Here is a 24,570-nt window from a genome sequence, read left to right as displayed (position 1 = left end):
TAATAGCTGCAGTGGCTTGTTGGAACCAGAATTAAAGCAAAACAACTTTAGGCTTATTGTTGCTTTGTGAGGACCTACTTAAGATAATTGGAATTCGGTCAGTTTGTTAAGTCCTTTTTGCATTATTTGGCTTGGCCTTAGCATAATGCCAGTTGAGCTGTTGCAGATATATGTAGGGCATGCAAGCAGAGAAATGATTAAATTGCTATCTGAATTATCTCAACTATACTGTATTCATTGATTAGGTCAAAATTTAGGAATGTTTTGCTCTCTAAGCTGTGTAGAGTGAGACCAAAAAATAAGAAGGAAAACTGGATTAGAAAAACTAGTGGAGAAGAGAAGAGGAAGACTGTTAGGGGAAATGAGGCCTTAATAGGGTCATTCAGAACCATCCTGAGAATTGAATTATGGGTAAACTGTGTACTCTTAGGCAGCTGCTGAGGGGAGCTCACGATTTTGCCATATTGAGAGTTCCGTGCTCTTGAACTGGGCCAAGGGCAGCTTAAAGTTTTAAGGGAGGTGGTAGCACTCTGCCGTGTTTGCAGCACAATGAACTAGGGAGAGAATGGCTTGAGAGATCATCTGCAGACATCTGAAAGTACAGACTTAATTTGTGCAAGGTGTGTGTGTGTGTGTGTGTGTGTGTGTGTGTGTGTGTGTGTGTGTGTGTTGTGGTAGGGGGAGCCAGAGAGTCAGGGTTGGTCATTTTGGTAAACTCATTAGCCTTTAATGGCCGTTGTTTCACTCACCATTTTCAGCATCTTCCAAACTTTAGTCATTCAGGCACCACCTTCAACGGTTTTTGCTTTATCCATTTACTTTTCTTTTTAAATTATTTTTAAACTTAAATGTATTTTAAACAGGAAATTTATCTATTGAAATCTCAGGTTTGATGTGATAGTTATAGTTTTTTCTAATGTACATTGAAATAAGTACATAAAATTAGCATAAAATCTGTCCACCTATTTTTTTTTTATTGGAGTATATTTGCTTTACAATGTTGTGCTAGTTTCTGCTGTACAACAAAATGAATCAGCTGTACGTATACATATATCCCCTCCCTCTTGAGCCGCCTTCCCATCCCCCTCAATCCCCCCCGACTCTCCCCCCAATCCCCCCCGACTCCCCCCACCACCATCCCACCCCTCTAGGTCATCACAGAGCACCAAGCTGAGCTCCTTGTGCTATACAGCAGCTTCCCACTACACATAGTTGTGTATATATGTCAATGCTACTCTCTCAGTTCATCCCACCCTACCCTTCCCCCTGTGTCCACAAGTCCGTTCTCTACGTCTGTGTCTTTTTTCCTGCCCTGCAAATAGATTTATCAGTACCATTTTTCTAGATTCCATATATATGCGTTAATATACAGTATTTGTTTTTCTCTTTCTGACTTACTTCACTCTGTGTGACAGGCTCTAGGTTTATCCACATCACTACAAATGACCCAATTTCATTCCTTTTTATGGCTGAGTAATATTCCATTGTATATATGTAGTATATCTTATTTATCCATTCATCTGTCGATGGACATTTAGGTTGCTTCCATGTCCTGGCTATTGTAAATAGTGTTGCAGTGAACATTGTGGTACATGACTCCTTTTGAATTATGGTTTTCTCAGGGTATATGCCCAGTAGTGAGATTGCTGGGTCATATGGCAGTTCTGTTTTTAGTTTTTTAAGGATCCTCCATACTGTCCTCCATAGCGGCTGTATCACTTTACATTCCCACCAAGAGTGCAAGAGGGTTCCCTTTTCTCCACACCCTCTCCAGCATTTATTGTTTGTAGATTTTTTTGATGATGGCCATTCTGACTGGTGTGGGGTGATACCTCATTGTGATTTTGATTTGCATTTCTCTAATGATTAGTGATGTTGAGCATCTTTTCATGTGTTTGTTGGCCATCTGTGTGTCTTCTTTGGAGAGATGTCTATTTAGGTCTTCTGCCCATTTTGTGATTGGGTTGTTTGTTTTTTTGATATTGAGCTGCATGAGCTGCTTGTATATTTTGGAGATTATTCCTCTGTCAGTTGCTTTGTCCACCTAATTTTAGCTCTTCTCTTTACAGAGAGGATATACGGAATGCCAAAGGTAGAAGGTTAAAGGGGAAATCCAAACCCAAAGCCTGGTTATAGGGGCTTTTCGATGAAATTTCCTAGACAGATTTAAGATGGTAGATGGGAAATAGGTCTCCCTTTCGGTTATCAGGCTAAAGCAAGTTTGTGTTAGACTTTAGTTAAGTTTAATTTGTTTACCTCTTTCATTTTTTTTTTGAAAACCTAGTGAATAATACACAAATCAATAAATGTGATAAACCATATTAACAAATTGAAGGAGAAAAACCATATGATCATCTCAACAGATGCAGAAAAAACTCTCAACAAAATTCAACACCCATTTATGATAAAAACCCTCCAGAAAGTAGGCATAGAGGGAACTTACCTCAACATAATAAAGGCCATATATGACAAACCCACAGCTAACATCATTCTCAACGGTGAAAAACTGAAACCATTTCCACTAAGATCAGGAACAAGACAAGGTTGCCCACTCTCACCACTATTTTTCAACATAGTTTTGGAAGTTTTAGCCACAGCAGTCAGAGTAGAAAAAGAAATAAAAGGAATCCAAATCGGAAAAGTAAAGCTGTCACTGTTTGCAGATGACATGATACTGTACATAGAGAATCCTAAAGATGCTACCACAAAACTACTAGAGCTCATCAATGAATTTGGTAAAGTAGCGGGATACCAAATTAATTAATGCACAGAAATCTCTTGCATTCCTATACACTAATGATGAAAAATCTGAAAGAGAAATTAAGGAAACACTCTCGTTTACCATTGCAACAAAAAGAATAAAATACCTAGGAATAAACCTACCTAAGGAGGCAAAAGACCTGTATGCAGAAAACTATAAGACACGGATGAAAGAAATTAAAGATGATACAAACAGGGCTTCCCTGGTGGTGCAGTGGTTGAGAGTCCGCGTGCCAATGCAGGGGACACAGGTTCATGCCCCGGTCTGGGAAGATCCCACATGCCGCGGAGTGGCTGGGCCCGTGAGCCATGGCCGCTGAGCCTGCGCGTCTGGAGCCTGTGCTCCACAATGGGAGAGGCCGCAAGGGTGAGAGGCCCACGTACCGCAAAAAAAAAAAAAAAAGATGATACAAACAGATGGAGAGATATACCATGTTCTTGGATTGGAAGAATCAACATTGTGAAAATGACTATACTACCCAAAGCAATCTACAGATTCAATGCAATTCCTATCAAACTACCAATGGCATTTTTCACAGAACTAGAACAAAAAATTTACAATTTGTATGGAAACACAAAAGACCCTGAATAGCCAAAGCAGTCTTGAGAAAGAAAAACGGAGCTGGAGGAATCAGGCTCCTATGCTTCAGACTATACCACAAAGCTACAGTAATCAAGACAGTATGGTACTGGCACAAAAACAGAAATATAGATTAATGGAACAGGATAGAAAGCCCAGAGATAAGCCCATGCACATATAGTCACCTTATTTTTGATAAAGGACGCAAGAATATACAATGGAGAAAAGACAGCCTCTTCAATAAGTGGTGCTGGGAAAACTGGACAGCTACATGTAAAAGAATGAAATTAGAACACTCCTTAACACCATACACAAAAATAAACTCAAAATGGATTAAAGACCTAAATGTAAGGCCAGACACTATAAAACTCTTAGAGGAAAGCATAGGCAGAACACTCTATGACATAAATCACAGCAAGATCCTTTTGACCCTCCTCCATTTAGAGAAATGGAAATAAAAACAAAAATAAACAAATGGGATCTAATGAAACTTAAAAGCTTTTGCACAGCAAAGGAAACCATAAAGAAGACGAAAAGACAGCCCTCAGAATGGGAGAAAATATTTTCAAATGAAGCAACTGACAGGATTAATCTCCAAAATTTTTAAGCATCTCATGCAGCTCAATATCAAATAAAACAAACAACCCAATCCAAAAATGGGCAGAAGACCTAAATAGATATCCTCCAAAGAAGATATACAGATTGCCAACAAACACATGAAAGGATGCTCAACATCACTAATCATTAGAGAAATGCAAATCAAAACTACAATGGGGTGTCACCTCACACCAGTCAGAATGACCATCATCCAAAAATCTATAAACAGTAAATGCTGGAGAGGGTGTGGAGAAAAGGGGACTCTCTTGCACTATTGGTAGGAATGTAAATTGATACAGCCACTATGGAGAACAGTATGGAGGTTCCTTAAAAAACTAAATATAAGGGAGGGGGAAGGGTGAGTTTTGACAGGGCGAGAGAGAGTCATGGACATATACACACTAACAAACGTAGTAAGGTAGATAGCTGGGGGGAAGCAGCCGCAAGGCACAGGGATATTAGCTCGGTGCTTTGTGACAGCCTGGAAGTGTGGGATGGGGAGAGTGGGAGGGAGGGAGACGCAAGAGGGAAGACATATGGGAACATATGTATATGTATAGCTGATTCACTTTGTTATAAAGCAGAAACTAACACACCATTGTAAAGCAATTATACCCCAATAAAGATGTTTAAAAAAAAAAAAAAAAAAACTAAATATAAAACTGCCCTGTGACCCGGCAATCCCATTACTGGGCATATACCCTGAGAAAACCATAATTCAAAAGGAGTCATGTACCACAGTGTTCATTGCAGCTCATTTTACAATTGCCAGGACATGGAAGCAACCTAAATGTCCATCGACAGATGGATGGATAAAGAAGATGTGGCACATATGCACAATGAAATATTACTTAGCCATAAAAAGAAACAAAATTGAGTTATTTGTAGTGAGGTGGATGGACCTAGAGTCTGCCATAGAGTGAAGTAAGTCAGAAAGGGAAAAACAAATACTATATGCTAACACATCTATATGGAATCTAAAAAAAAAAAAAAGGTTCTGAGGAACCTAGGGGCAGGACAGGAATAAAGATACAGACATAGAGAATGGACTTGAGGACACAGGGAGGGGGAAAGATAAGCTGAGACGCAGTGAGAGAGTGGCATGGACTTATATGTACTACCAAATATGAAATAAATAGCTAGTGGGAAGCAGCCGCATAGCACAGAGAGGTCAGCTAAGTGCTTGTGACCACCTAGAGGGGTGGGATAGGGAGGGTGGGAGGGAGATGCAAGAGGGAGGAGATATGGGGATATATGTACATGTATATCTGATTCACTTTGTTATAAAGCTGAAACTAACACACTGTTGTAAAGCAATTATAATCCAATAAAGATGTTAAAAAAGAAAAACAAAACCTAGTGAATATGTTTTAGGCTACAGAAGTTTCTAGGCCTCGTGAGTGTTTTTCTCTGTTCGTTTTCTGGCAGAAACTTTTTCTCAAAAATTCTAAACTTGCTTTGGCTTCAAATAAGGAGGAATAAGGTTTCTCCTTGCTCATTTCAATAATGAGATCCACTCTATCAGCTCCTAGGCCCACAAGTTCAGCCAGCGTCTGTGAGCTGCCTTTTATATGCCAGGCACACACTGCTAATCCCTGTGATGCAAAGAGGGAGCTGTGGTCCCCTCTTCTGTGAGGTATGGCATAAACAGCTGAAACAGTCCGATGTGGTACAGGTACCCGCCAAATACAGGAGATGTTAACTCTTCAGGTAGCTCAGCAAAGGCATTAATAAATTACAGAGAGTAGAGGCTGGGCTTGTTGTGTGTATGCTATGAGGAAGGCTGCACAATTTGTGCCACCGCGAGTGCCACGGTCTTCTCTTCTCATTCTTCGTGGATGATTGTTCAGCAGAATTTCTGTGGGTACTGCACTGGCCCACATGTATTCCAACAAGAATGTTTTAAATGTGTGGTAACTCAGGCCTTGCTGCCCTGACACCCTCACGTGAATGAAGCAATAACTAGGGAACCTTTGGTAACAGTTGGCATATTGAGGTGGCATCGTTCCCAAAACAACATCTTAATGAGGTCTGTGCTTCAGGAACAGCGCTTCTTGTTTAAATACCCTCAGGCATATCCTATGTAACCGGAAGCAATGTGGCAGAAGTGGCTGTGATCATAGCTTGAGTCAGTCCTGGATTGGGAGGGTCACTGTGGAGCAGCTGTCTCTATCTCAGTGACTCCAGCCCTGGATAGGAGGGTGATATGCATAAGGCAGGAGAAAGAATAAAACAAATCAGCTTTAGCCCCTTTTAGGGAATGTGTGTGCAGAATCTGAGATGGAGTTTCTAGTTTCCACATAGCTTCCAACCCATCCATCCATAACCCATGCCACCCCCTTACCCACCTAGAATTTGAGCTACACGTTTAAAAAACAGTAGTTGACGCAAAACATTTTCATCACCCCAAAAGGAAACCTACACCCATTTTAAGCAGTCATTCCCTATTTCCCTCTCTTCCAAACCCCTGGCAACCACTAATGTATAATATTTTCTGTGTCTATGGATTTGCCACTGCTGGACATTTCGTAGAAATGGAACCATACAACATGTGGCCTTTCGTGTCTTCTTTCACTTAGTTGCATCCATGATGTAGCATGTATCAGTAATCCATTCACTTTTACGTCTGAATTTCCTGATCCTGTTTTCTTCATACTGTTTGAATACAAACTTTAAAATATGTTGAGAGTGAAGCTCTGTTTTAATGGTACATCTGTTAGGCCAGTTCATTTAGAGAAGGTGAAAATGGAGATATTGTTGTGAAATGATAATCGTTAAGAAGCCTCAGACAATTTGATAATGAAAAGTTTGGGCAATGTTGCAAAAAATTATTTGCTTTATGTTAAAAGCCTTTTAAACAAGGAAAACAAATAAGCAAACAAACAAACAAAAACCCAGTAGTTGAGAGAAGATCTTCAGTTCTATTCTACGCACGTAGAGGTCAGTTAAAGGAGAAACTTCCAAGCCATCCTCAGTCTGGCTGCCTACAACCCACCCCCACCCCCACCCCCGCAACAGTGCTAATTGCATTGATGGCTGCATCCAGTTGTAGACCTTTGGGGATTTAATATATGCAGGCTTTAAAAAAAAATTAGCACACTTGTTCTCTGAAAAGAGCAAAAAATACACCTCAGGGTGGGGGCAGTGGGGACTGAGCATTACTTCAGACTCAGCCATGTCTCTGTGTTGCCAGAGACTACACCCCTCCTCAGACATAACCACAGAAGACTCTGGGCCAGCTCTCTGGCCTTGAAGGAGGCAGCCAGTTGCCTTGAAGATTTGGGTGCTAGACACAATATGGGTGGAGTCCAAGAGTTATTTCTATTTTATGTATTTTATTTAGCATGGCTATATTAGTTGTTTTTATTCATTACAGGTTCTACTCTTGAAGTAAATCTAAACTGCTTCACAAAATCACTGCCACTGAGTTTTATATATATAGTCTAAAGCGCGTTCAGAAATACAAAGAATACTAGAGTTTATGGCAGCATCTACAAGTGATGCCATGTTGCCTTTCTCTTGGAGATAGACCAAGTTGAGAATATGGATTGTTCTCCAATGTGTGTTAAATCCTTAGTTTTCTTTCTTCTGAATGTGATGAGGCAGACTTTCCTTGGAAAAATAGTTTGTGTTCAGCTGGAGAGGTTGATTTTTCTCCACCAGTTTCTCCGATGAATAATTGAAAACTACTGTTCATTATTTACATAAAACTGTCTTTTTCTGGTCTGCTTTCTATAACCTTTCCCCTCTGAGGAATTTTAAGAATTCCCTGACTTTCCTCTGGGGGATTTTATGCCTGCTTTATCCCAGATGTGGGACATAGACCAGGCTGAGGATTTTCTTTCTTTCTTTTTTTTTTTTTAATGTTCCTACTTTGAAAGACGTTCTTGCTAACCTGTGAGCAAAGCTGCCACTGAAAGAAAAGGATTTTTAAGAAAGTTAAGCAGTTAAGAAAATATGTGAGCTTGGTTTAAATGTCTGACTTACTGAATGACACCAAAATCCCAAATACAAAATGAAAAAGTAGACAGTAGTTTCAAATAATAAGGGGAAAATGCACACGTGTTCTTTCAGCCTTTTAATTCTGGAATTTTATTTTCTGAATGAAGGCATGTCAGTCTCTAGTCCCTGCAGCCCCCTGTCTAATCATGCCCTGCACTCCTGCCGATATCAGCCCAGGGAACACATAGGCTTAGCAGATGTTTACCCTGCTTTTGTTGTCGCAGTCCCCACCTTCTGCTGACACAAAGAGAATATTTAGCCTTACTCATAATATTTTGTCTGCTCACATTCATATAGATGTATTGATCCTAATCCCTGGTTCAGAATGGAGAATGCTGAGAGGAGGGGAGAACTTAGAGTGAAGGTGGCTGTATTAAGACAGGATTTTCTTTTTTTTTTTCCCTAACGTCCATCCTGATTCCCAGACGATATTTCACCACAAGCTTTTGGTTACTGTGGTTTTCATATTAATGTCCAAAAATACCATAAAATCAAAACGTTTTTTGTGTGATAAAACGTGAGAAGAATGCCAACAAGAGTTTTTCTTCTCTACTCGAGCAGATATTATACTGTTTTCCCAAGTCCAAAGTTTCTGTTTTCCACAATGAATATGTCTGTTGTATCATGTGTAATTAATTAATGAGTTAATTAAATGATTAGGTTTTAGTTTCTTCCTAGCTCAAATTTTTGCTGTATTTTTGAAAAGTCTAAAAATTCATAAGCTTAATTTTCATAGTAAGCAAGGTCGCTACCTACCACGTATTTCCTGCTTCACCATGGTCCCCTGGTTGACATATCCTCCTCTTCTCTTTTCCGTCCTGTAGGATCTTTCGAAGATGGTTTGGCTGCCTTGGAGATTTGGAGATCTGAGGCCACGATGAGGACTCACACACGGGGGGCTCCCAGTGTGTTTTTCATATATTTGTTTTGCTTTGTGTCAGCCTATGTCACCGACGAGAACCCAGAAGTCATGATTCCCTTTACAAATGCCAACTACGACAGCCATCCAATGCTGTACTTCTCCAGGGCGGAGGTGGCCAAGCTCCAGCTCAGAGCTGCCAGCTCCCACGAGCACATTGCCGCCCGGCTCACCGAGGCCGTGCACATCATGCTGTCCAGCCCCTTGGAGTACCTCCCTCCCTGGGATCCCAAGGAGTACAGCGCCCGCTGGAATGAAATTTACGGCAACAACTTGGGAGCCTTGGCCATGTTCTGCGTGCTGTATCCTGAGAACATTGAAGCCCGAGATATGGCCAAAGACTACATGGAGAGGATGGCAGCTCAGCCTAGTTGGTAGATTTTTGTCTTTTTCTTCTTACTGTATTAAACTCTGCAATTAAAAAAAATGAATTCATAGTCAAATGAAATCTCAGAGGCCAGATTTTCACATACTTGTGTGTGTGCGTGAGTGAAGGGGATAGGATACTTGTTATTTGTGTTGTTAGTGGCTTATGAATGGTCCCTAGTTTCAAAAGACCTAGTGACTTCCATGTTTAAAGTTAGAAGAAAAATATTTAGGTAGAACCTAACCAAAGAAAAAATAATTTGCTGCATTGAGTAAATAGTATCATCTTGATTGTTGAGATTTCTTTCCCCCTTGTTTAACAGCCTTGTATTACCATCATCAGGCCTTAGGTTCTGATTGACCCCCAAGTGGTTAAAACCTTTTGCCAGCAAGAGATTTCCGCCAATTAAGATTTCTTTGCATTTTAGGACAATTAGGAGCTAAAAGTAAATGTGATAGGATTAACTGACAATTTATAAATAAGATCTTATCCAGTAACCAGCAAATTGCCCAAACCTGTAGGAAAACCAATGTTGTGGTATAATTATGTGAGGAATTCTAATTATGTAATAATTTACTTTCAGGAGTTCAAGATTTGAGAACAAACTTCCTGTCTCTCCTTGATTAGCTTAAATTTATTTTATTTGTGTATAATTAATATGTCTACCTGCTTCCAAAAGGTATGGGATGAATTAATTAAACTAGGGATTCCGCGGGTATTCTTATTTAAACTGTGTTTTAATACACATGGTCCAATTACACTACAAAAAATTACAAACTGTATGAAATATCCTTTTAAAATTACGTAGGCTGATACTTGTCATAGGGTTGGAGAGAGCTCATTTTTAAATGCTTAGAAAAATCAGCGATGCATTTAATGTTGTGAAGAGTTACATCTCAGATATCATAAGGGTGAATAATGGTAGCTTGCAAGCTTCCTGAATTCTGCCAGTATGGTAAGTAAATTTCTGCCAGTATGGTAAAGAATATTGTTTGTTTATAGAATTTGAAGGAGTTTCTGGAATTTCTAAATGAAAAAGATTATGGAAGAGTTGACATTAAATCCATATCAGAGCTTATTTTTTTAAGGCTTGTTATGAGGTATGTATAATCGTTTTGAAGCTTACAATATTTTAGGTTGAAAAGAACCTTTTTATTTGATTTGTTTCAAAGCTGAGCCGTGTATGCCTTAGTTTCTGTTCTTGACTAACCTCATTCTACTCCTGACACCAAGAAAGAAAATAAAGATGGATGGAAATTGGATATTTGACTTATAAGTTTCCATTATCAAGTGTTACAATTACTCACTTGACATTGTACAGTTAGTTAAAAAGTGGCAACCATATTTACTTTAGGGGAAAAAAACCTTTGTTGTCTATAAGGGTACTTTTAAAGTCCTTTTTGTTTTAGATAGGTAAGTGAAATTTGACAGATTAAGATGTGGATGAAAATGTTCCAGAGAGCCGTCTGTTTCACTTCATGAAAGAGTAGCTAACTGTGAAGTACCACTTTTTAATGGAGATTTTTTTTTTAGTACAAATAAAATCGCATTAAGAGAATTCACAAGACCACTGCAATTGTATTATGATGATATAAAACATTCAGGCATATAAATACCAACTTAAATGAATGCTGTTATTAGAGAGGACTAGACTCCTATGATAAAAGGAGGAAAATAAATAAAAATGAACATTTTCATAGTTTCTACAAGTTCAGAATTACTGGTTGTGGAGCTGTGTAGGAATTTATTAGAGGACTAGTACTTTGTTCACGGCAGTATTGATAAAAATAGGTATACCTCTATGCCGTTAGCCAGTAACCCAAAGCCAGTCTGTGATTTAATAGAGCTGAACAGTTGACTTCTTTCCCTAGACCTCTTAGATGAAGGTCAGAAATTGAGAATTTACCTTTACATCTGGTTTCTAGTTCCAGAAGTGATCCTAGCATAAAAAGTCGAGCTACTGGAACATTTTTGTCTTGGCAAGTACTGTTACTAGGTTGTACTTTTAAATGATTTTATGGAAATTTTAACTTTTTAAGAGCAACCACACCCAACCCCTAGACCCTTAAGTTTTTATTAAACTGTAGTTGAATATAATCAATCACTTTTTGACAACTTAAAACACTGCTAAATGTTTTGGTAGTTCAACTGTTCCTATTTAAATCAACTAAATCATATGTTGCCACTGTACCCAGAGAAATGTATTGTGGTCGTTGTCATTGTCTTAGGACATAGTTCACCTATATTTGGTTTCAGAGGAAAATAAAAGACTGACTCTTATTTATAAAGATGCAGACCTACTAGACCTACTAGAGAATGGACTTGAGGACACGGGGAGGGGGAAGTGTAAGCTGGGACAAAGTGAGAGAGTGGCATGGACATATATACACTACCAAACGTAAAATAGGTAGCTAGTGGGAAGCAGCCACATAGCACAGAGAGATCAGCTCGGTGCTTTGTGACCACCTAGAGGGGTGGGATAGGGAGGGTGGGAGGGAGGGAGACGCAAGAGGGAAGAGATATGGGGACATATGTATATGTATAACTGATTCACTTTGTTATAAGGCAGAAACTAACACACAATTGTAAAGCAATTATACTTTAATAAAGATGTTTAAAAAAAAACTACTATGTATAAAATAAATAATCAGCAGGGATATATTGTATAGTGCAGTGAAATATAGCCATTATTTTGTAATTAAAAAAAGAGATCAATAATTAATATTGATTTATCAATTAATTTGATTAATTAATTAATTTTAAAAGCTTCCTACAATGGCTTCATCAAACTTAATACATTTGCCATATTCCATGAGGATCCTTTCTACTCCTTTGAAAACCAGTGACTAAATTGTGTCCACTCACTTATTCAATTAACAAACATTTATTGAGCATCTGTTGTATGTCATGTACCATGCTAGGTGCTGGGGATTCAGTGATGAAAAAAATAGCCCAGTAAGTTTAAAATTTGCACCTAGGGTAAGGGCTGCAAACATTGGGTATTTGAAACCTAAGCTAGGACTATATTCTCTGCTCAGAATTAAGTGTAAGCATCACTTAATAGTAGGGGTTCATTAGTTTTTTGTTTTTCAATTAAGCAGAATTCAAGACTATCTGGATTTTTAAATTAATTTATCTTTAAATTTAAAAAATTTTTTTAATAATTTTTATTGGAGTATCTTATTAGTTTTTATTCATGACTTAAAGATTTGAGGATTAAATGAGATAATGTAAAGTACTTAGCACAGTTCCTATCAAATAGTAAGCCTTCAATAAATACGAGTAATGATAATTATTGTTACTGATATTTGCTTAGTACTTAGATCCTGTTTAGTTTATAATTTGGTGTATGTAGGCTGTAAGGAAATAGTATTTGTTTGGGATTTATTTGGAGATTTGACTTATCTTTGTCCAAATTGCTCTCAAAACTAGAACATCTGTTTAACTCATAACATATTCCTTTTGGCTTTATTCCATTAAAACTTTCAGCAGTGCTCCCCTGGGCCCTTTTTTTGGCATATAAGAATCTGATGGTAACACCAATCATGATGGCTTAGGGGAAAGTAACAGTGATGTGTCTTTTGTCTGGTATTCAAAAGAAGTACATCTGAGATGTACATGCATACAGATTTATTCATGTGATTCATTTCATTTGAGTATTTTTGGGTTTTGTGGGGGGTTTTTTCTTTTACTTTTTATTGGAGTGTAGTTATTTACAATGTTGTGTTAGTTTCAGGTGTACAGCAAAGTGAATCAGTTGTACATATACCATTTGAGTAGTTTGTAAATAAAGAGCTAAAAGGTCACACCTGTAGATTCACTTATTTAAGAGTCTAGGGCCATTGGAAAAATTAAATAGAAAATATTATCTAATGATATACTGATCTTTTGTGTTCATCTGATATAATGTACTACAAAGTAGAAAGGGAATCTCATAGATTGATAATGATGATGGTGGTGATTGAAAAATAACAACATGCAAAACTTTCTTCTTTTGACATTATAATTCTGTGTGTCAGCGAGTACCCAGATGATTGGGCACCACAGAAAGATGAGACATGTCTACATACTGTATCTGCTTTTGCGGAGATGCCCATATTCTCTCTCAGAAGCTCTCTCCTTTGTTCTTCTGCCTTCTGTTAATGTCATGCATTCTTCATAACATCCTTCATAACAGTAAAAGTAACAGAGTAATTTAATTGTTCTTAACTTAGTTCTAAAAATCAAATTTAAAAAGATATTATTTTAACCTATATATAAAATGGCAAATTATTTTCAGCATCACCAATAATGTCTCTGACCTTTGATTTGAGTCCCCTATACATCTCATCTTCCAGATGAAAGCTAGGATTTGGGTTATAGTTGGCTCTGTATTATATAAAAGTGTGATTAGAACTTAATCAGACAACTTCTTTAAGAAAGCTTAATGAGCTGAGGTCATAAATCTAGAGCTGGTAACAACAGAAAATGCATTTTATTACACTTAAAGTCAATTCATTTTTTTAATACAATATCACCTAGTCACCAGAGCAAGTTCTGTGTATGTCAGTTGGCACATTGGGGATATTCTCATTTATAAATAGTTGCTTTCTGCATTCAGTCCTTACATAATTAAAAAGAACATTATTGGATTCCAAATAACTAAAAATTCTCCCTCAGCTTTTTTCCCCCAGAACCTTAAACTTTAAGGTGGGAAAATAAATAAAAACGGTTCTTAGTCAAGATTTAAGAGATTTCCAAAAAGTCAAATTTTTGGAGTTTTTGGAGTCAGCAGACATTGCTCTACTTTCCTAAAATTTTCATACGTGTGTATATTTTTATTTACTTATTTTTACTTTTTTCTACTATACCTTTTTCCCCAAAGATTAAGGAAACAAAAAACAATATTCAAATAGGAAATATCTGAAAAAGAAAGGAAGAAAGAAAAAGATAAGGGACATCAGCTGGACTAGCAATGAGACAGTTACTGAAATGCATCTTATGTCCCATGGGTGAGTGGGCCACATGTGGGCCCTGAATTTTTTTAACAGCAAAGAAAGTAGGCTCAATTAGTTTTGAAGTATAGAGTGTCCGTGGGATTAAAAGTAGATCAGCTTTTCTACAGAACTACGACTCTTGACCCAAGGACCAGAAAGCAATTTCTCCTGGAGTTTTCATGAGGGACCTGCACGATAGTTTCATGAACATCCTTCCAGTGCATGTGTGATGAATTGCAGAGTGCTGGCATTTTATGTTAGACTAGACTGAGGGCAGGACCGGGTCTGTTTTGCTCATGCCTGTATCCCTCAGCACTTAACACAGTGTCAGGTAGATTTCTGCCCAATGAATGAATGCTCTAGCATCCCTGGAGATGCTCCAAAGTGAAATTCACTAAAACCAGGGTGGAGGTAGAAGGGATGGACATACGGTTTAGCCCCAGGCCACTTTTTTTCCTAGTCTAGCTTTGTCCTTCAGCAGAATTTGAATATGCAGAAAAAATGAAATGACCATGTATCTATCAGGCAGCCTCTTTATACACTGTGTATCTCAGCGGAGCTCATGACTGATGGGTTCTGTGAGCTTGGGTATTATACTGCCTAGCCTGTTCTTACAGTGATCTTCTATATAGCTAAAAACAAACACAAAAAACTCACTCAGATGATTACTGGAGAACACTACACGCCTGAATCACTTAAGAAAGATAAAGGTAAGTTGACCATATCTCACTTACTATGCAGAGATGAATGGCAAACATTCAACATTGAACAGTGATTGTAACAGAAAAGATTTGTTGTTCAACCTCTGTTGACAGCACATAGTTATCCAACGTGCATTTCTGAGCAGTGGGCTTTTCAAGGCTTTTGTCTAAACATTGTAAAGCCTGGGGAAGGGGCCTAGGATAGCAGTCCTTGGAGGCAGAGGTGCACTTGCACCTTGACTCTGCTATTATATTAGGCTTTAGCAGGTTTTTTGTAAACCTCGGTAAACCTCATTTTCTTTATCTTTAAAATGTGGATGATTCTTCCCATGCAAATATGTTGTCCCAAGGATTAGATGAGATAATGCATGTAAAGCTCTTAGCATTATGTTCCTGACACATAGTTTTACTAAAAAGTGTATTTTTATTACACAGAAATATATATGACCATGTAGCAGTATTCTTAAGTTTCTTGACACACAGGACTCCATTTTACCTACTCTCACTCTGGAGTTGTGTTTTTGAGAAGTACTCATTTTGCATCATTCTTTTCCCTTTCTTTATAGTATTTTTGCTTACTTATCATCAGAAAATAAATCACAGAGGAAAGAAATTACTTCACTCTTGCGTTGGTGCCAGTCAGCGACAGGAATTCAGAACTGGTGAGGGAAACAAAGTTGAACTTTTGGACAGAGAAGTAATTATAATTTTATTCGCAGCAGACCTTGTATTAATTCCCTTGCCTGTGGATTGCAAACTTCTGGAGATTGACATGTGAGGGCCCATTTGCAAAGTAAAATATTAAAAAAATAATAAAGTAAGGGGAAAAAAGGAGAAAGAAAAGCCCCTGGCAGATCGAAATGAACCAATCAGTTTCATTCCTGTACATTCCAAACTGAAGAGTCCACCCATCTTTCTCAGCGTGGCGTGCTGGGCTCCAAATACAGTTCCCTACAGCTGTTTCACAGGCTTCTTATTTCTTTAAATTGCATGTTAAGGCTGGGAATCAAAGTAGGGGAGGATGTAGCTGGGCCCCAACATGTGGAGCCGCAGCACCGGGAGCAAATAGATCAGGTTTTCCTCTCCCGACCTTACAGTGGTGAAGACCGGGTGGCATAGCCCGGAGTGCACCCGGAATCCATTGGATTCAAGGAAGCAAATCCAGTGGCCCCGTGAAACAAATGCAGGCTCTCAGAAAACCCAGCCCCCAATTCCCCTGGCTTTTTCTCCTTCATGCTTTCTCTTCCTTCTGCCCTTCCCCCTCCTCTTTCTGCCTCTTTTTCTCTCTGTTCCTTCCATTCTGTGATCTGAAGAGTTACTGCTTTTACCCTGCTTCAGATCCTTGGAAACAGAAGGCTAAAACTGATGACAACGAGGCTTTTTATGATGTTCAGATTCTTTAATATTTACAGAAACACATGTGTTAGGAACCTGGCTGTTGGGAATTTCCTTCTTTTACGCCATTTAATAAGCAGGTTGTTGCTAGCATCGTTGCAGATGAAGACACTGGGCAAGGATTGGTGTCAGGAGACAGCAGGTGAGGAGTTGCTCAGGGAGAGGCCAGGTCAGGTGTGTGGGTTAGCTGAGCATCTCAGTGCAGATTTTCATACACACCAAGCAAACTCCTCTCCATCTATTTCAAATTGAGTGAGGATAAAATGGTTTTAATAACGCTTCTTTCTAACAACAAATGTGAGACTATTTATAACACCTCTAGACATACACAGCTGGAAAGAAATGCAACGTTAGTTTTCTTGTGGGATCTGTTTGTTGTTTGAGTCTAACATGCAGTACTGGTGCAACCCTCAGCTGTCTCCACGATGAGCAACACTCTCTCCTATCCTGCTCCTCTAGTGTCATTTGTTGCCTTTTTAATAAAACATGCAACGTGGGCTTGCAGAGTTGTCTGAGGGAGCTCTGCTTAAGGCCAGAGGCATCCTCATCCCCCTTCTGATGGGATTCTAAACCTGAGCCCCTCACCCCATGTATACCACAAAGATATGAATGTAGTAAGTTCCACACCGACTTTACAGTCTGGCTCTTACATATTACTCAGCCATAAAAAGGAATGAAATTGAGTCATTTGTTGAGACGTGGTTGGATCTAGAGACTGTCATACAGACTGAAGTAAGTCAGAAAGAGAAAAATAAATATCGTATATTAACGCATATATGTGGAACCTAGAAAAATGGTACAGATGAACCGGTTTGCAGGGCAGAAGTTGAGACACAGATGTAGAGAACAAACATATGGACACCATCGGGGGAAAGCCGCTGGGGGTGGGGGTGGGCGTGTGATGAATTGGGCGATTGGGATTGACATGTATGCACTGATGTGTATAAAATGGATGACTAATAAGAACCTGCTGTATAAAAAAATAACTCAAATAAAATTCAAAAAAAAAACAACTTGCTAAGCATGTTGTTTAAATTTTGTGCCTTCCTTGCCCTGTATCTTGAGGGAAGATGTTAGTTAGCAAGTGCTGCATATATATCTGTATTCTATTCCAATAATGCTTTATAATTGTTTTTTAAAAGTGGCCTTTGTCTGTTAAGTGAGATACGTGTTTAGTTCTAATACCACTAAAGATGTAGGGCCTTGCTGACATTAAGTTCTTACTAATGCTATATAGAGAGATATATATAACTACTGGAGAATAGTAGTGACATGAATATGTCCGTGGAGTCTCTTGTAAAGCTGCGTAGTTCTCTTTAGCTTAGTTATCTTCAGAATGGCATTTTACTTCTTCATTTCCTTCTGCTGTATCCATCAAGAGAATATGTTTTAGCCACGTTTAACACAGTCTGTCTCCTCCATCCTTCCTTTTTCTTTCCAGTGTCAACATGCTGGCTTAGGACAGCAGGAGGAACCATAGTCAGGGGCCAGATGATTGTGTGTTCCCACATAAGCCTGTGTTTAGAAGCTTTGTGTGTGGATGGCCTGGAGGAGAGGAATCAGGAGGAGGAGAACTAGGTGGAAGCTTATATAAGTCTAGGGGGGAAATGAAGACCACAGTTAAGTCAGTGAGAGTGGGGAAAAGAAGGAATGCATCTGAGACATTTAGGGCAGGACTTCCCTGGCGGTCCAGTGGTTAAGATTCCATGCTTCCACTGCAGGGGCCACGGGTTCAATCCCTGGTCAGGGAACTAAGATCCCGCATGGCGCACGGTGCGGCCAAAAGATTGAAAAAAAAAAAAAGAGAGAGAGAGATGTAGGACAGAGAATCTACAAAGAGATTGATTGGATATGGGACACTTTCTCAAAGTATGGTTCTTTCATCAGAATCATATAGGTATTTTTAAAAACACAGATTCCTGGGCCTGGCCGAGACTCAGTGAATCACGATTATTTGGAGTAGGCCAAAGAACAAGTCCCCCATGTGATCTGAGGCACGCTAAAAATTAAATAGTAAAGAGCAAGGTGTTATGAAGCGTGGGACTTGGTTTTTGTCTAGGCATTGTGCTAGGTATTGGGATATAAAAATTTGAGGGCAACTTAATACATCTTGCCTAGAGTTGTTGACCTATGGAAAATATGAACTAATAGACTATATTAATGCAGATGATAAAGGCTGTGATTGAGAAAGTATAGTGTGTAATGGGAAGACAGAGAGGTACTTCGGGATGCCCAACATTGGAGCACTGGGAAGGCTTTCCTCCTGGGACCTGAGGGACAAATAGGAATCCGCCAAGTGAAGGGGAAAGAGAGCATGTTTGATTGTTCTGAGCAGAAATAACTGACGTTCAGAGGCCGTGACAGAAGGAAGCAAAATGCTTTTGAGGAACTGAAAATTTAATGTAGGGAGGAGACAGGCAAGCATTGAAGCTTTGAGTAGAGAGCCAGATGCTGCAAGACCTTGTCCACCATGTGAAGGAGTTTGGACTTTTTCTTACAAGCACCATGAGGCCATTGAAGGGTTTTAACAGGGCAGCAACAAGGGCAGATTTGTGTGTGTGTGTGTGTGTGTGTGTGTGTGTGTGTGTGTGTGTGTATGTTTAACTTTTTCATTCTAAAATAAAAGTAGCGCACCATACGAACAAACGTGTGGCTTAGTAAAGTATTTTAAAGCAAACGCCCTGCTAACCACAGCACAGCTCCAGAAATAGAACGCTGCCAGCCACCCTGGGAAGCCCCTCGTAAGGCTCGTCCCAATCACAGCTCCCTCTGTCCCTACAAAGACTACCCTGACTTCTAGGGTCATCGGTCACGTCCTTGTGTTTCTTTTTTTTTTCTTGTGTTTCTTTATAGTTCATTCAAGTGTGCATCCCTAGGCACAAGTTTAGTTTTGCTCATTTGTTAAATGTTTTTTAAGTCTTTTTTATCTGCAGTTTCCCCTCCATCCCTTTATTTTTGTTACAATTTATCTGTGGAAGAATCTGGGCCCTTTGACCTGCTCAGCTTCCCACAGTCTGGATGTTGTTGATTGCAGGCTCAAGATGCAGCTCAGTGAGTTCCTCCACCCTTGGCATTTCCTACGAACTGACAGCCGGGTGCTGAGGCTCGCTCCAGCTCGGTTTTGATCACTTTGACACAAGCATAGGTGGTGGCTGTTCTCTCAGGAGACGCAAAGTGGCTGCTGGTTTCTCCATGGGACAGATTTGTGTTTTAGGAAGAATCTCTGGTCATATGTGGAGAGTAGATTGCAGAGGTCAAACCAGGAAGACCATTTAGGCCTTTTGTGTTTATCCAGATGACAGCCTGGAATAGGGGCTCTGAGAATGCAAAGAAATGTTGGGTTCCAGAAAGTTTTAAGGATTAGCAAATCCTTGGGTTGGCCAAAAAGTTTGTTCGGGTTTTTCCATAAGATCTTACAGAAAACACCCAAATGAACTTTTTGGCTGACCCAATATAAGACTTGACAATGATATTTGAGGACAAGAAAGACTAAGAACTTTCTTTTATGGGATGCTGAGAGGCATGGGACCTTTCAATGAGATCTCAACACTTGGAACTCTTGGAGAGTACTAATAAAGGGTTTGGTTTGGGATCGACTGAGTTTGAAGGGCCTGTGGACCCAAGAGGAGATGTTGAGTTCATGTCCCTCCAGCATTATTTTTAGCTACCTCCTGTTTGCTAGAAGTGTACTGTGACTTTAAAAAATGTCATCACCAGGAAAAAAAAAAAAAAAAAAAATTTATCCAATATAAAATATGCTTTCAAGTACAACAAACATAGTTTCTGTGGGTGATAGGAAAATGTAGAAGGAAAGTTCAAAGAAGGTCAGATTTAATTAAAGTAAGCTTATCATAACAAATAAATGAATAACAACAAGAAGAATGAGATGAAAAGGTAAAGTGCTAGAAGAGCCACTTGGGTGTCCTCAAATCACTTTCTGGATGTGAAGCCAAAATGAAACATCATGCCGACATCACTCCAGGAAGAAAGTATCAGCTTGAGAGAATCGTGCTATTTCTTCTTAAGTTGGAAAAAAAAAAAAAAAGATTCTTGATGAGGTGTGGATGGATGGCAATTTGGGTTTGTAACAATTTAATGTGCAATTTTTAGTTCATTTCCGTGATTCAATTACAGGGAATACACTATTCCAAGAAAAGAAAGTCTAAGGAAAGGGAGAGTTAAGAATAAATCCACACATATTGCTAAAATTTTGTATTAACTTTAATATCTTTCTGCCCTAAACTATGGGCCATAATTTTGAAAAACCATATGGAGTTTACTATTTTACCTTCTTTGGAGAACCTGTTGACATGGGAAAGATTTTACACTATTACTAAAGCCAGTTTGAGTCTTTTACTCTTTGCTTTTCTATCATAGCCTGTCACTTGGTTAAAGAAGATGTGACTACATTCAACCTTTGGGGTGGGGTCAGCTTTTATTTTCCATGTGACAGATAACTCTAGATCTAAAACTCGGGGAAGTATTTAATGCCCATGGCATGTTGAAGATGGCTCACAAGTTTGGCTCATAATTTAATCTAAATTTACTTTATCCATTAATTCTATTTTATGGCAAATAGCACATCCTCCAGATTTTTTATGATTCACAAACTCCTAAACTGACTTTTTTCCACTTTGTTGCCAAATTAGGAAATACTCTTTAAAACTGTGTCCCCAGGACATGAAATAAAATAAACATTATTGGTACAAGGTGCTGTTCATAGGTATTATTTCACTACCTCTCTTGAAAATAAATGGCTTCAAAGCCAAACAAACGTTTTGGGGGATGAGAAATGTTTTCTTGTTCTTTTTCTACACAGTGACAAATTACTTTTCGTTCTTGAACTGACTGTGTGGACCCATTTGGTGTTTCACATCTGCCTCTGTCATACACTGTCTACTGGCCTCTTTGAACATTCTGAACTTCTCTGGTGGTCTGGGATCCTTCCTTATGAACTCATGACAGATTTTCCCTCATGGTGGGCTCCAGATCCTCTGCTGTAAGGTGTTTGGGGCAACCCAGTCTCAACCTAGCTCCACACACTGAAGCAGGCCCTGGGCCTGGGTCCTCTCTGCCTACAGGATGCATCTGATGGGCTGCTTGTTTGGTGGCACATTTACCCTCTAAGACAGTGGCTTTCAAACCTTTTATGACTGTGACCCACAGTAAGAAATAAAGTTTACATCCCAATATACACATAACTTTAACTCTACATATGTAAATATAAGTAGAAGTTGTGTGAATCAGCCCTTGCATTTAAGTCATGCTTTGCACTCTGCTATTTCCTATTCCATGCCATTAAATTCCACTAAAAATATGCTGGTCACAACCCCTTATATTCATTCCACAATCTATTAATAGCTTGTTATTTATAATTTGAAAACTCTGCCTAACATTGTGATAAACCCATGATTCCTTTTCAGAGAATCCCTTCTCAGTATCCCTCTTCTTGAATATTTCCAGTGAGGGGACTGCTTCACTCTTTGAGGTGGCTTCCTTATTCCATAATTCTAGTGTTCAGAGTACTTGTTCCTAAAATATATTAGGAAGCGTCGTTTTTTCATTAGGAAACAGTGTGTGTCTGTGATTAACGGTTACATTTCAGGTTTCCAGGGCTGAGTGGAATAAATTCTGCAGCCCATTATTTCCAGTTGGCACCCAGAATAAAATCAAGAACAGTTCATTCACTGTTTTAAAAAGGCAACTTCAGCAAAACCTTGAAATAGCATTTTGTAAAAGAGAGAAATTCTGATAAAGCATTAAAAAGTGGGAATCTTAGGTAAATATTAACCTTACTGAGGAAACCATAATAGAAAGTAAAATACTGTTTCATGTATCCTAGCACCTTAAGGTCGGCCTTATTTTAGTTTTTGTATCTTCCTAACATCAGGGTGGCAAGATTTAGCAATTTGGTTACCGTTTTTGCCATTGCTAAAGTATCCCTCGCTTTTTAAACTTACTGTCACAGGTTCTTTGCCCTTTTGCATGTGGTGGTGTCAAAATCTTAGAGGATTTCTTTAAAATAAATGGGAGTCACCACGTGTTCAGGCAGCAGCAGGAAGATGGTGCATACAAGATGGCAGCGATGACAAGTCAGATTCTTGAAGGTCGGTGTATTATTCCTAGGGCAGCTGTAACAAAGTAACACAGACTAAGTGGCTTAAAATAAACAGAAGTTGATTCTCTCACAGTTCTGGAGGCTAGAAATCTGCAACCAAGGTGTCAGCAGGGTCTTGGTTCCTTCTGGAGGCTCCAAGGAAAAACTGTCTCATGCTTCAGGTGGTTGTAGGCAACCCTTGGCATTCCTTGACTTGTAGATGCATCACTCATCTACCTCTCACACGTACCATCCACCACCAACACATACAAACTGCGTGTCCCTCCAGCCTTCCAATATAGATATGTTGTGATTTTAATTGAATGAATATTGTGTTTGCATATTTTAACGAGGCAAAAGCCGTTGACAGCTGAACCGTGTCATATACTATGATTACTTTCAGTTTGTGTGCAACTTTTTGTTTTCTCTAGGATTAATAACAGCCTTTTTGCTTTATTTGCTTAGTTTCCTATACACTTATCACTAATTACCAACCAGACTCTCACTCAGTTATGTAAGTCTCTTAATCCATTCAAACAAGATGTTCTTAATAAGACATTCTTAACAATTCATCTTCTTGAAGAGGAACCTGCCAAAGCCTTTGACTGGTTATAATCTAGATCTACGGTATGGCTGTTGACTGACTCTTCTTTTCTCTCATGGGGTGGGTCCCCTCTGGAACATGAATCTCATGTTGTCTTCTTTTTGGTATATATCTTAATTTAGGTGGAGAAATTCTTCACTAGTTTCCAGAGGAAGTATTGATGGGCAGGAAATTTTGAAAACTTGGATGTCTTCTTACATTGTGTATCTATTAAAAATTATTGTATAGTTATTTTTTAATACTGTCTTCTTTTAACCTTTATACTAGAGTTATAACTGATTTACCCACCACCATTACAATATTAGAGTATTCTGCGTTTAAGTGTATATTTACCTTTACTGGTGAGTTTTATACTTTCATATGTTCTCACGTTACTAATCGGCATCCTTTCATTTCAGTTTGAAGAACTCCCTTTAACATTTCTTCTAAGGCCAGTTAGTGGTGATAAACTTCTTCAGCATATGTTTATCTGGAAAACTCTTTAACTCTCCTTCAATTCTGAGGGATAGTTTTACTTGGTAGATTATTCTTGATTGGCAGCTTTCTTCTTTCAACACTTTGAGTATATCATCCCACTTCCTTCTGGTCCCCAAGGTTTCTTCTGAAAAATCTGCTGATAGTATTATGGGAGTTCCCTTGTACATAATAAGTTGCTTTTATCTTTTTTTAAAATTTTTATTTATTTATAAATTTATTTATTTATGGCTGTGTTGGGTCTTCATTGCTGTGAGCGGGCTTTCTCTAGTTGCAGTGAGCAGGGGCTACTCTTCGTTGCGGTGCGTGGGCTTCTCATTGCAGTGGCTTCTCTTGTTGCGGAGCACGGGGTCTAGGCATGCAGGCTTCAGTAGTTGCGGAGCACAGGCTCTAGGTGTGCGGGCTTCAGTAGTTGCGACACGCAGGCTCAGTAGTTGCAGCTCGTGGGCTCTAGAGCGCAGGCTCAGTAGTTGTGGTGCACGGCCTTCGTTGCTCCGCGGCATGTGGGATCTTCCCAGAGCAGGGCTCGAACCTGTGTCCCCTGCATTGGCAGGCAGATCCTTAACCACTGTGCCACCAGGGAAGTCCCTTTCTTTCTATTTTTAAGATTCTCTTTAATTTTTGAAAATTTAATAATGTGTCTTACTGTGGGTCTTTGTAGAGGCATCTTTTTTGATACTCTGGGGTACCTGTATCTGGGGGGCTGTTTCTTTCTCCTCAGGTTAGGAAAGTTTTCAGTCATTATATCTTTGCATAAGCTTCTCTCCCTTCCTCTCTCTTCTTCTTCTGGTACCCCTATAATGTGTATATTAGTCTTCTTATGGTGTCCCATAAGTCCCTTAAGCTATCTTCACTCTTTTTTATTCTTTTTCCTTTTTGCTCTTCTGATTGGATGAATTCCACTGCTCTCTCTTTAAGTTCACTGATCCTTTCTTCCACTTGATCTAGTCTGCTGTTGAATCCTCCTATTGAATTTAGTTCAGTTATTGAATTTTTCAGTGCTCAGTACAATGCAGTACTTTTTAATATTTTCTGTCTCTTTGTTGAAGTGCTCCCCTTGTTCACGCATTGCTCTCCTGACTTTGGTGAGCATTTATG

General features: G+C 39.0%; 1 protein-coding gene across 12 annotated transcripts in view; it reads left to right on the top strand.

Annotated features, from left to right (window-relative positions):
- DSE (dermatan sulfate epimerase) overlaps nt 1-24,570 on the top strand; it is a 70,892-nt gene that overhangs the window by 24,226 nt on the left and 22,096 nt on the right. For 4 of the 12 annotated variants that reach the window (XM_032650599.1, XM_032650600.1, XM_032650608.1 and 1 more), the window contains exon 2: nt 8,764-9,232. The exons of 2 other annotated variants lie outside the window; for them this stretch is intronic. In XM_032650599.1, coding sequence (XP_032506490.1) covers nt 8,817-9,232 — 416 coding nt within the window. In that variant the 5' untranslated portion in view covers nt 8,764-8,816. Of the gene's footprint in view, nt 1-8,763; nt 9,233-15,468; nt 15,565-24,570 lie in introns of all 12 variants that reach the window. 6 more of the 12 variants (XM_032650602.1, XM_032650604.1, XM_032650607.1 and 3 more) reach the window with 3 other exon arrangements.

Source organism: Phocoena sinus, chromosome 12 (genome assembly GCF_008692025.1).
Source record: "Phocoena sinus isolate mPhoSin1 chromosome 12, mPhoSin1.pri, whole genome shotgun sequence".
In the NCBI taxonomy this organism is placed as follows: domain Eukaryota; kingdom Metazoa; phylum Chordata; class Mammalia; order Artiodactyla; family Phocoenidae; genus Phocoena; species Phocoena sinus.
This window is presented reverse-complemented; position numbering and strand designations above follow the sequence as displayed.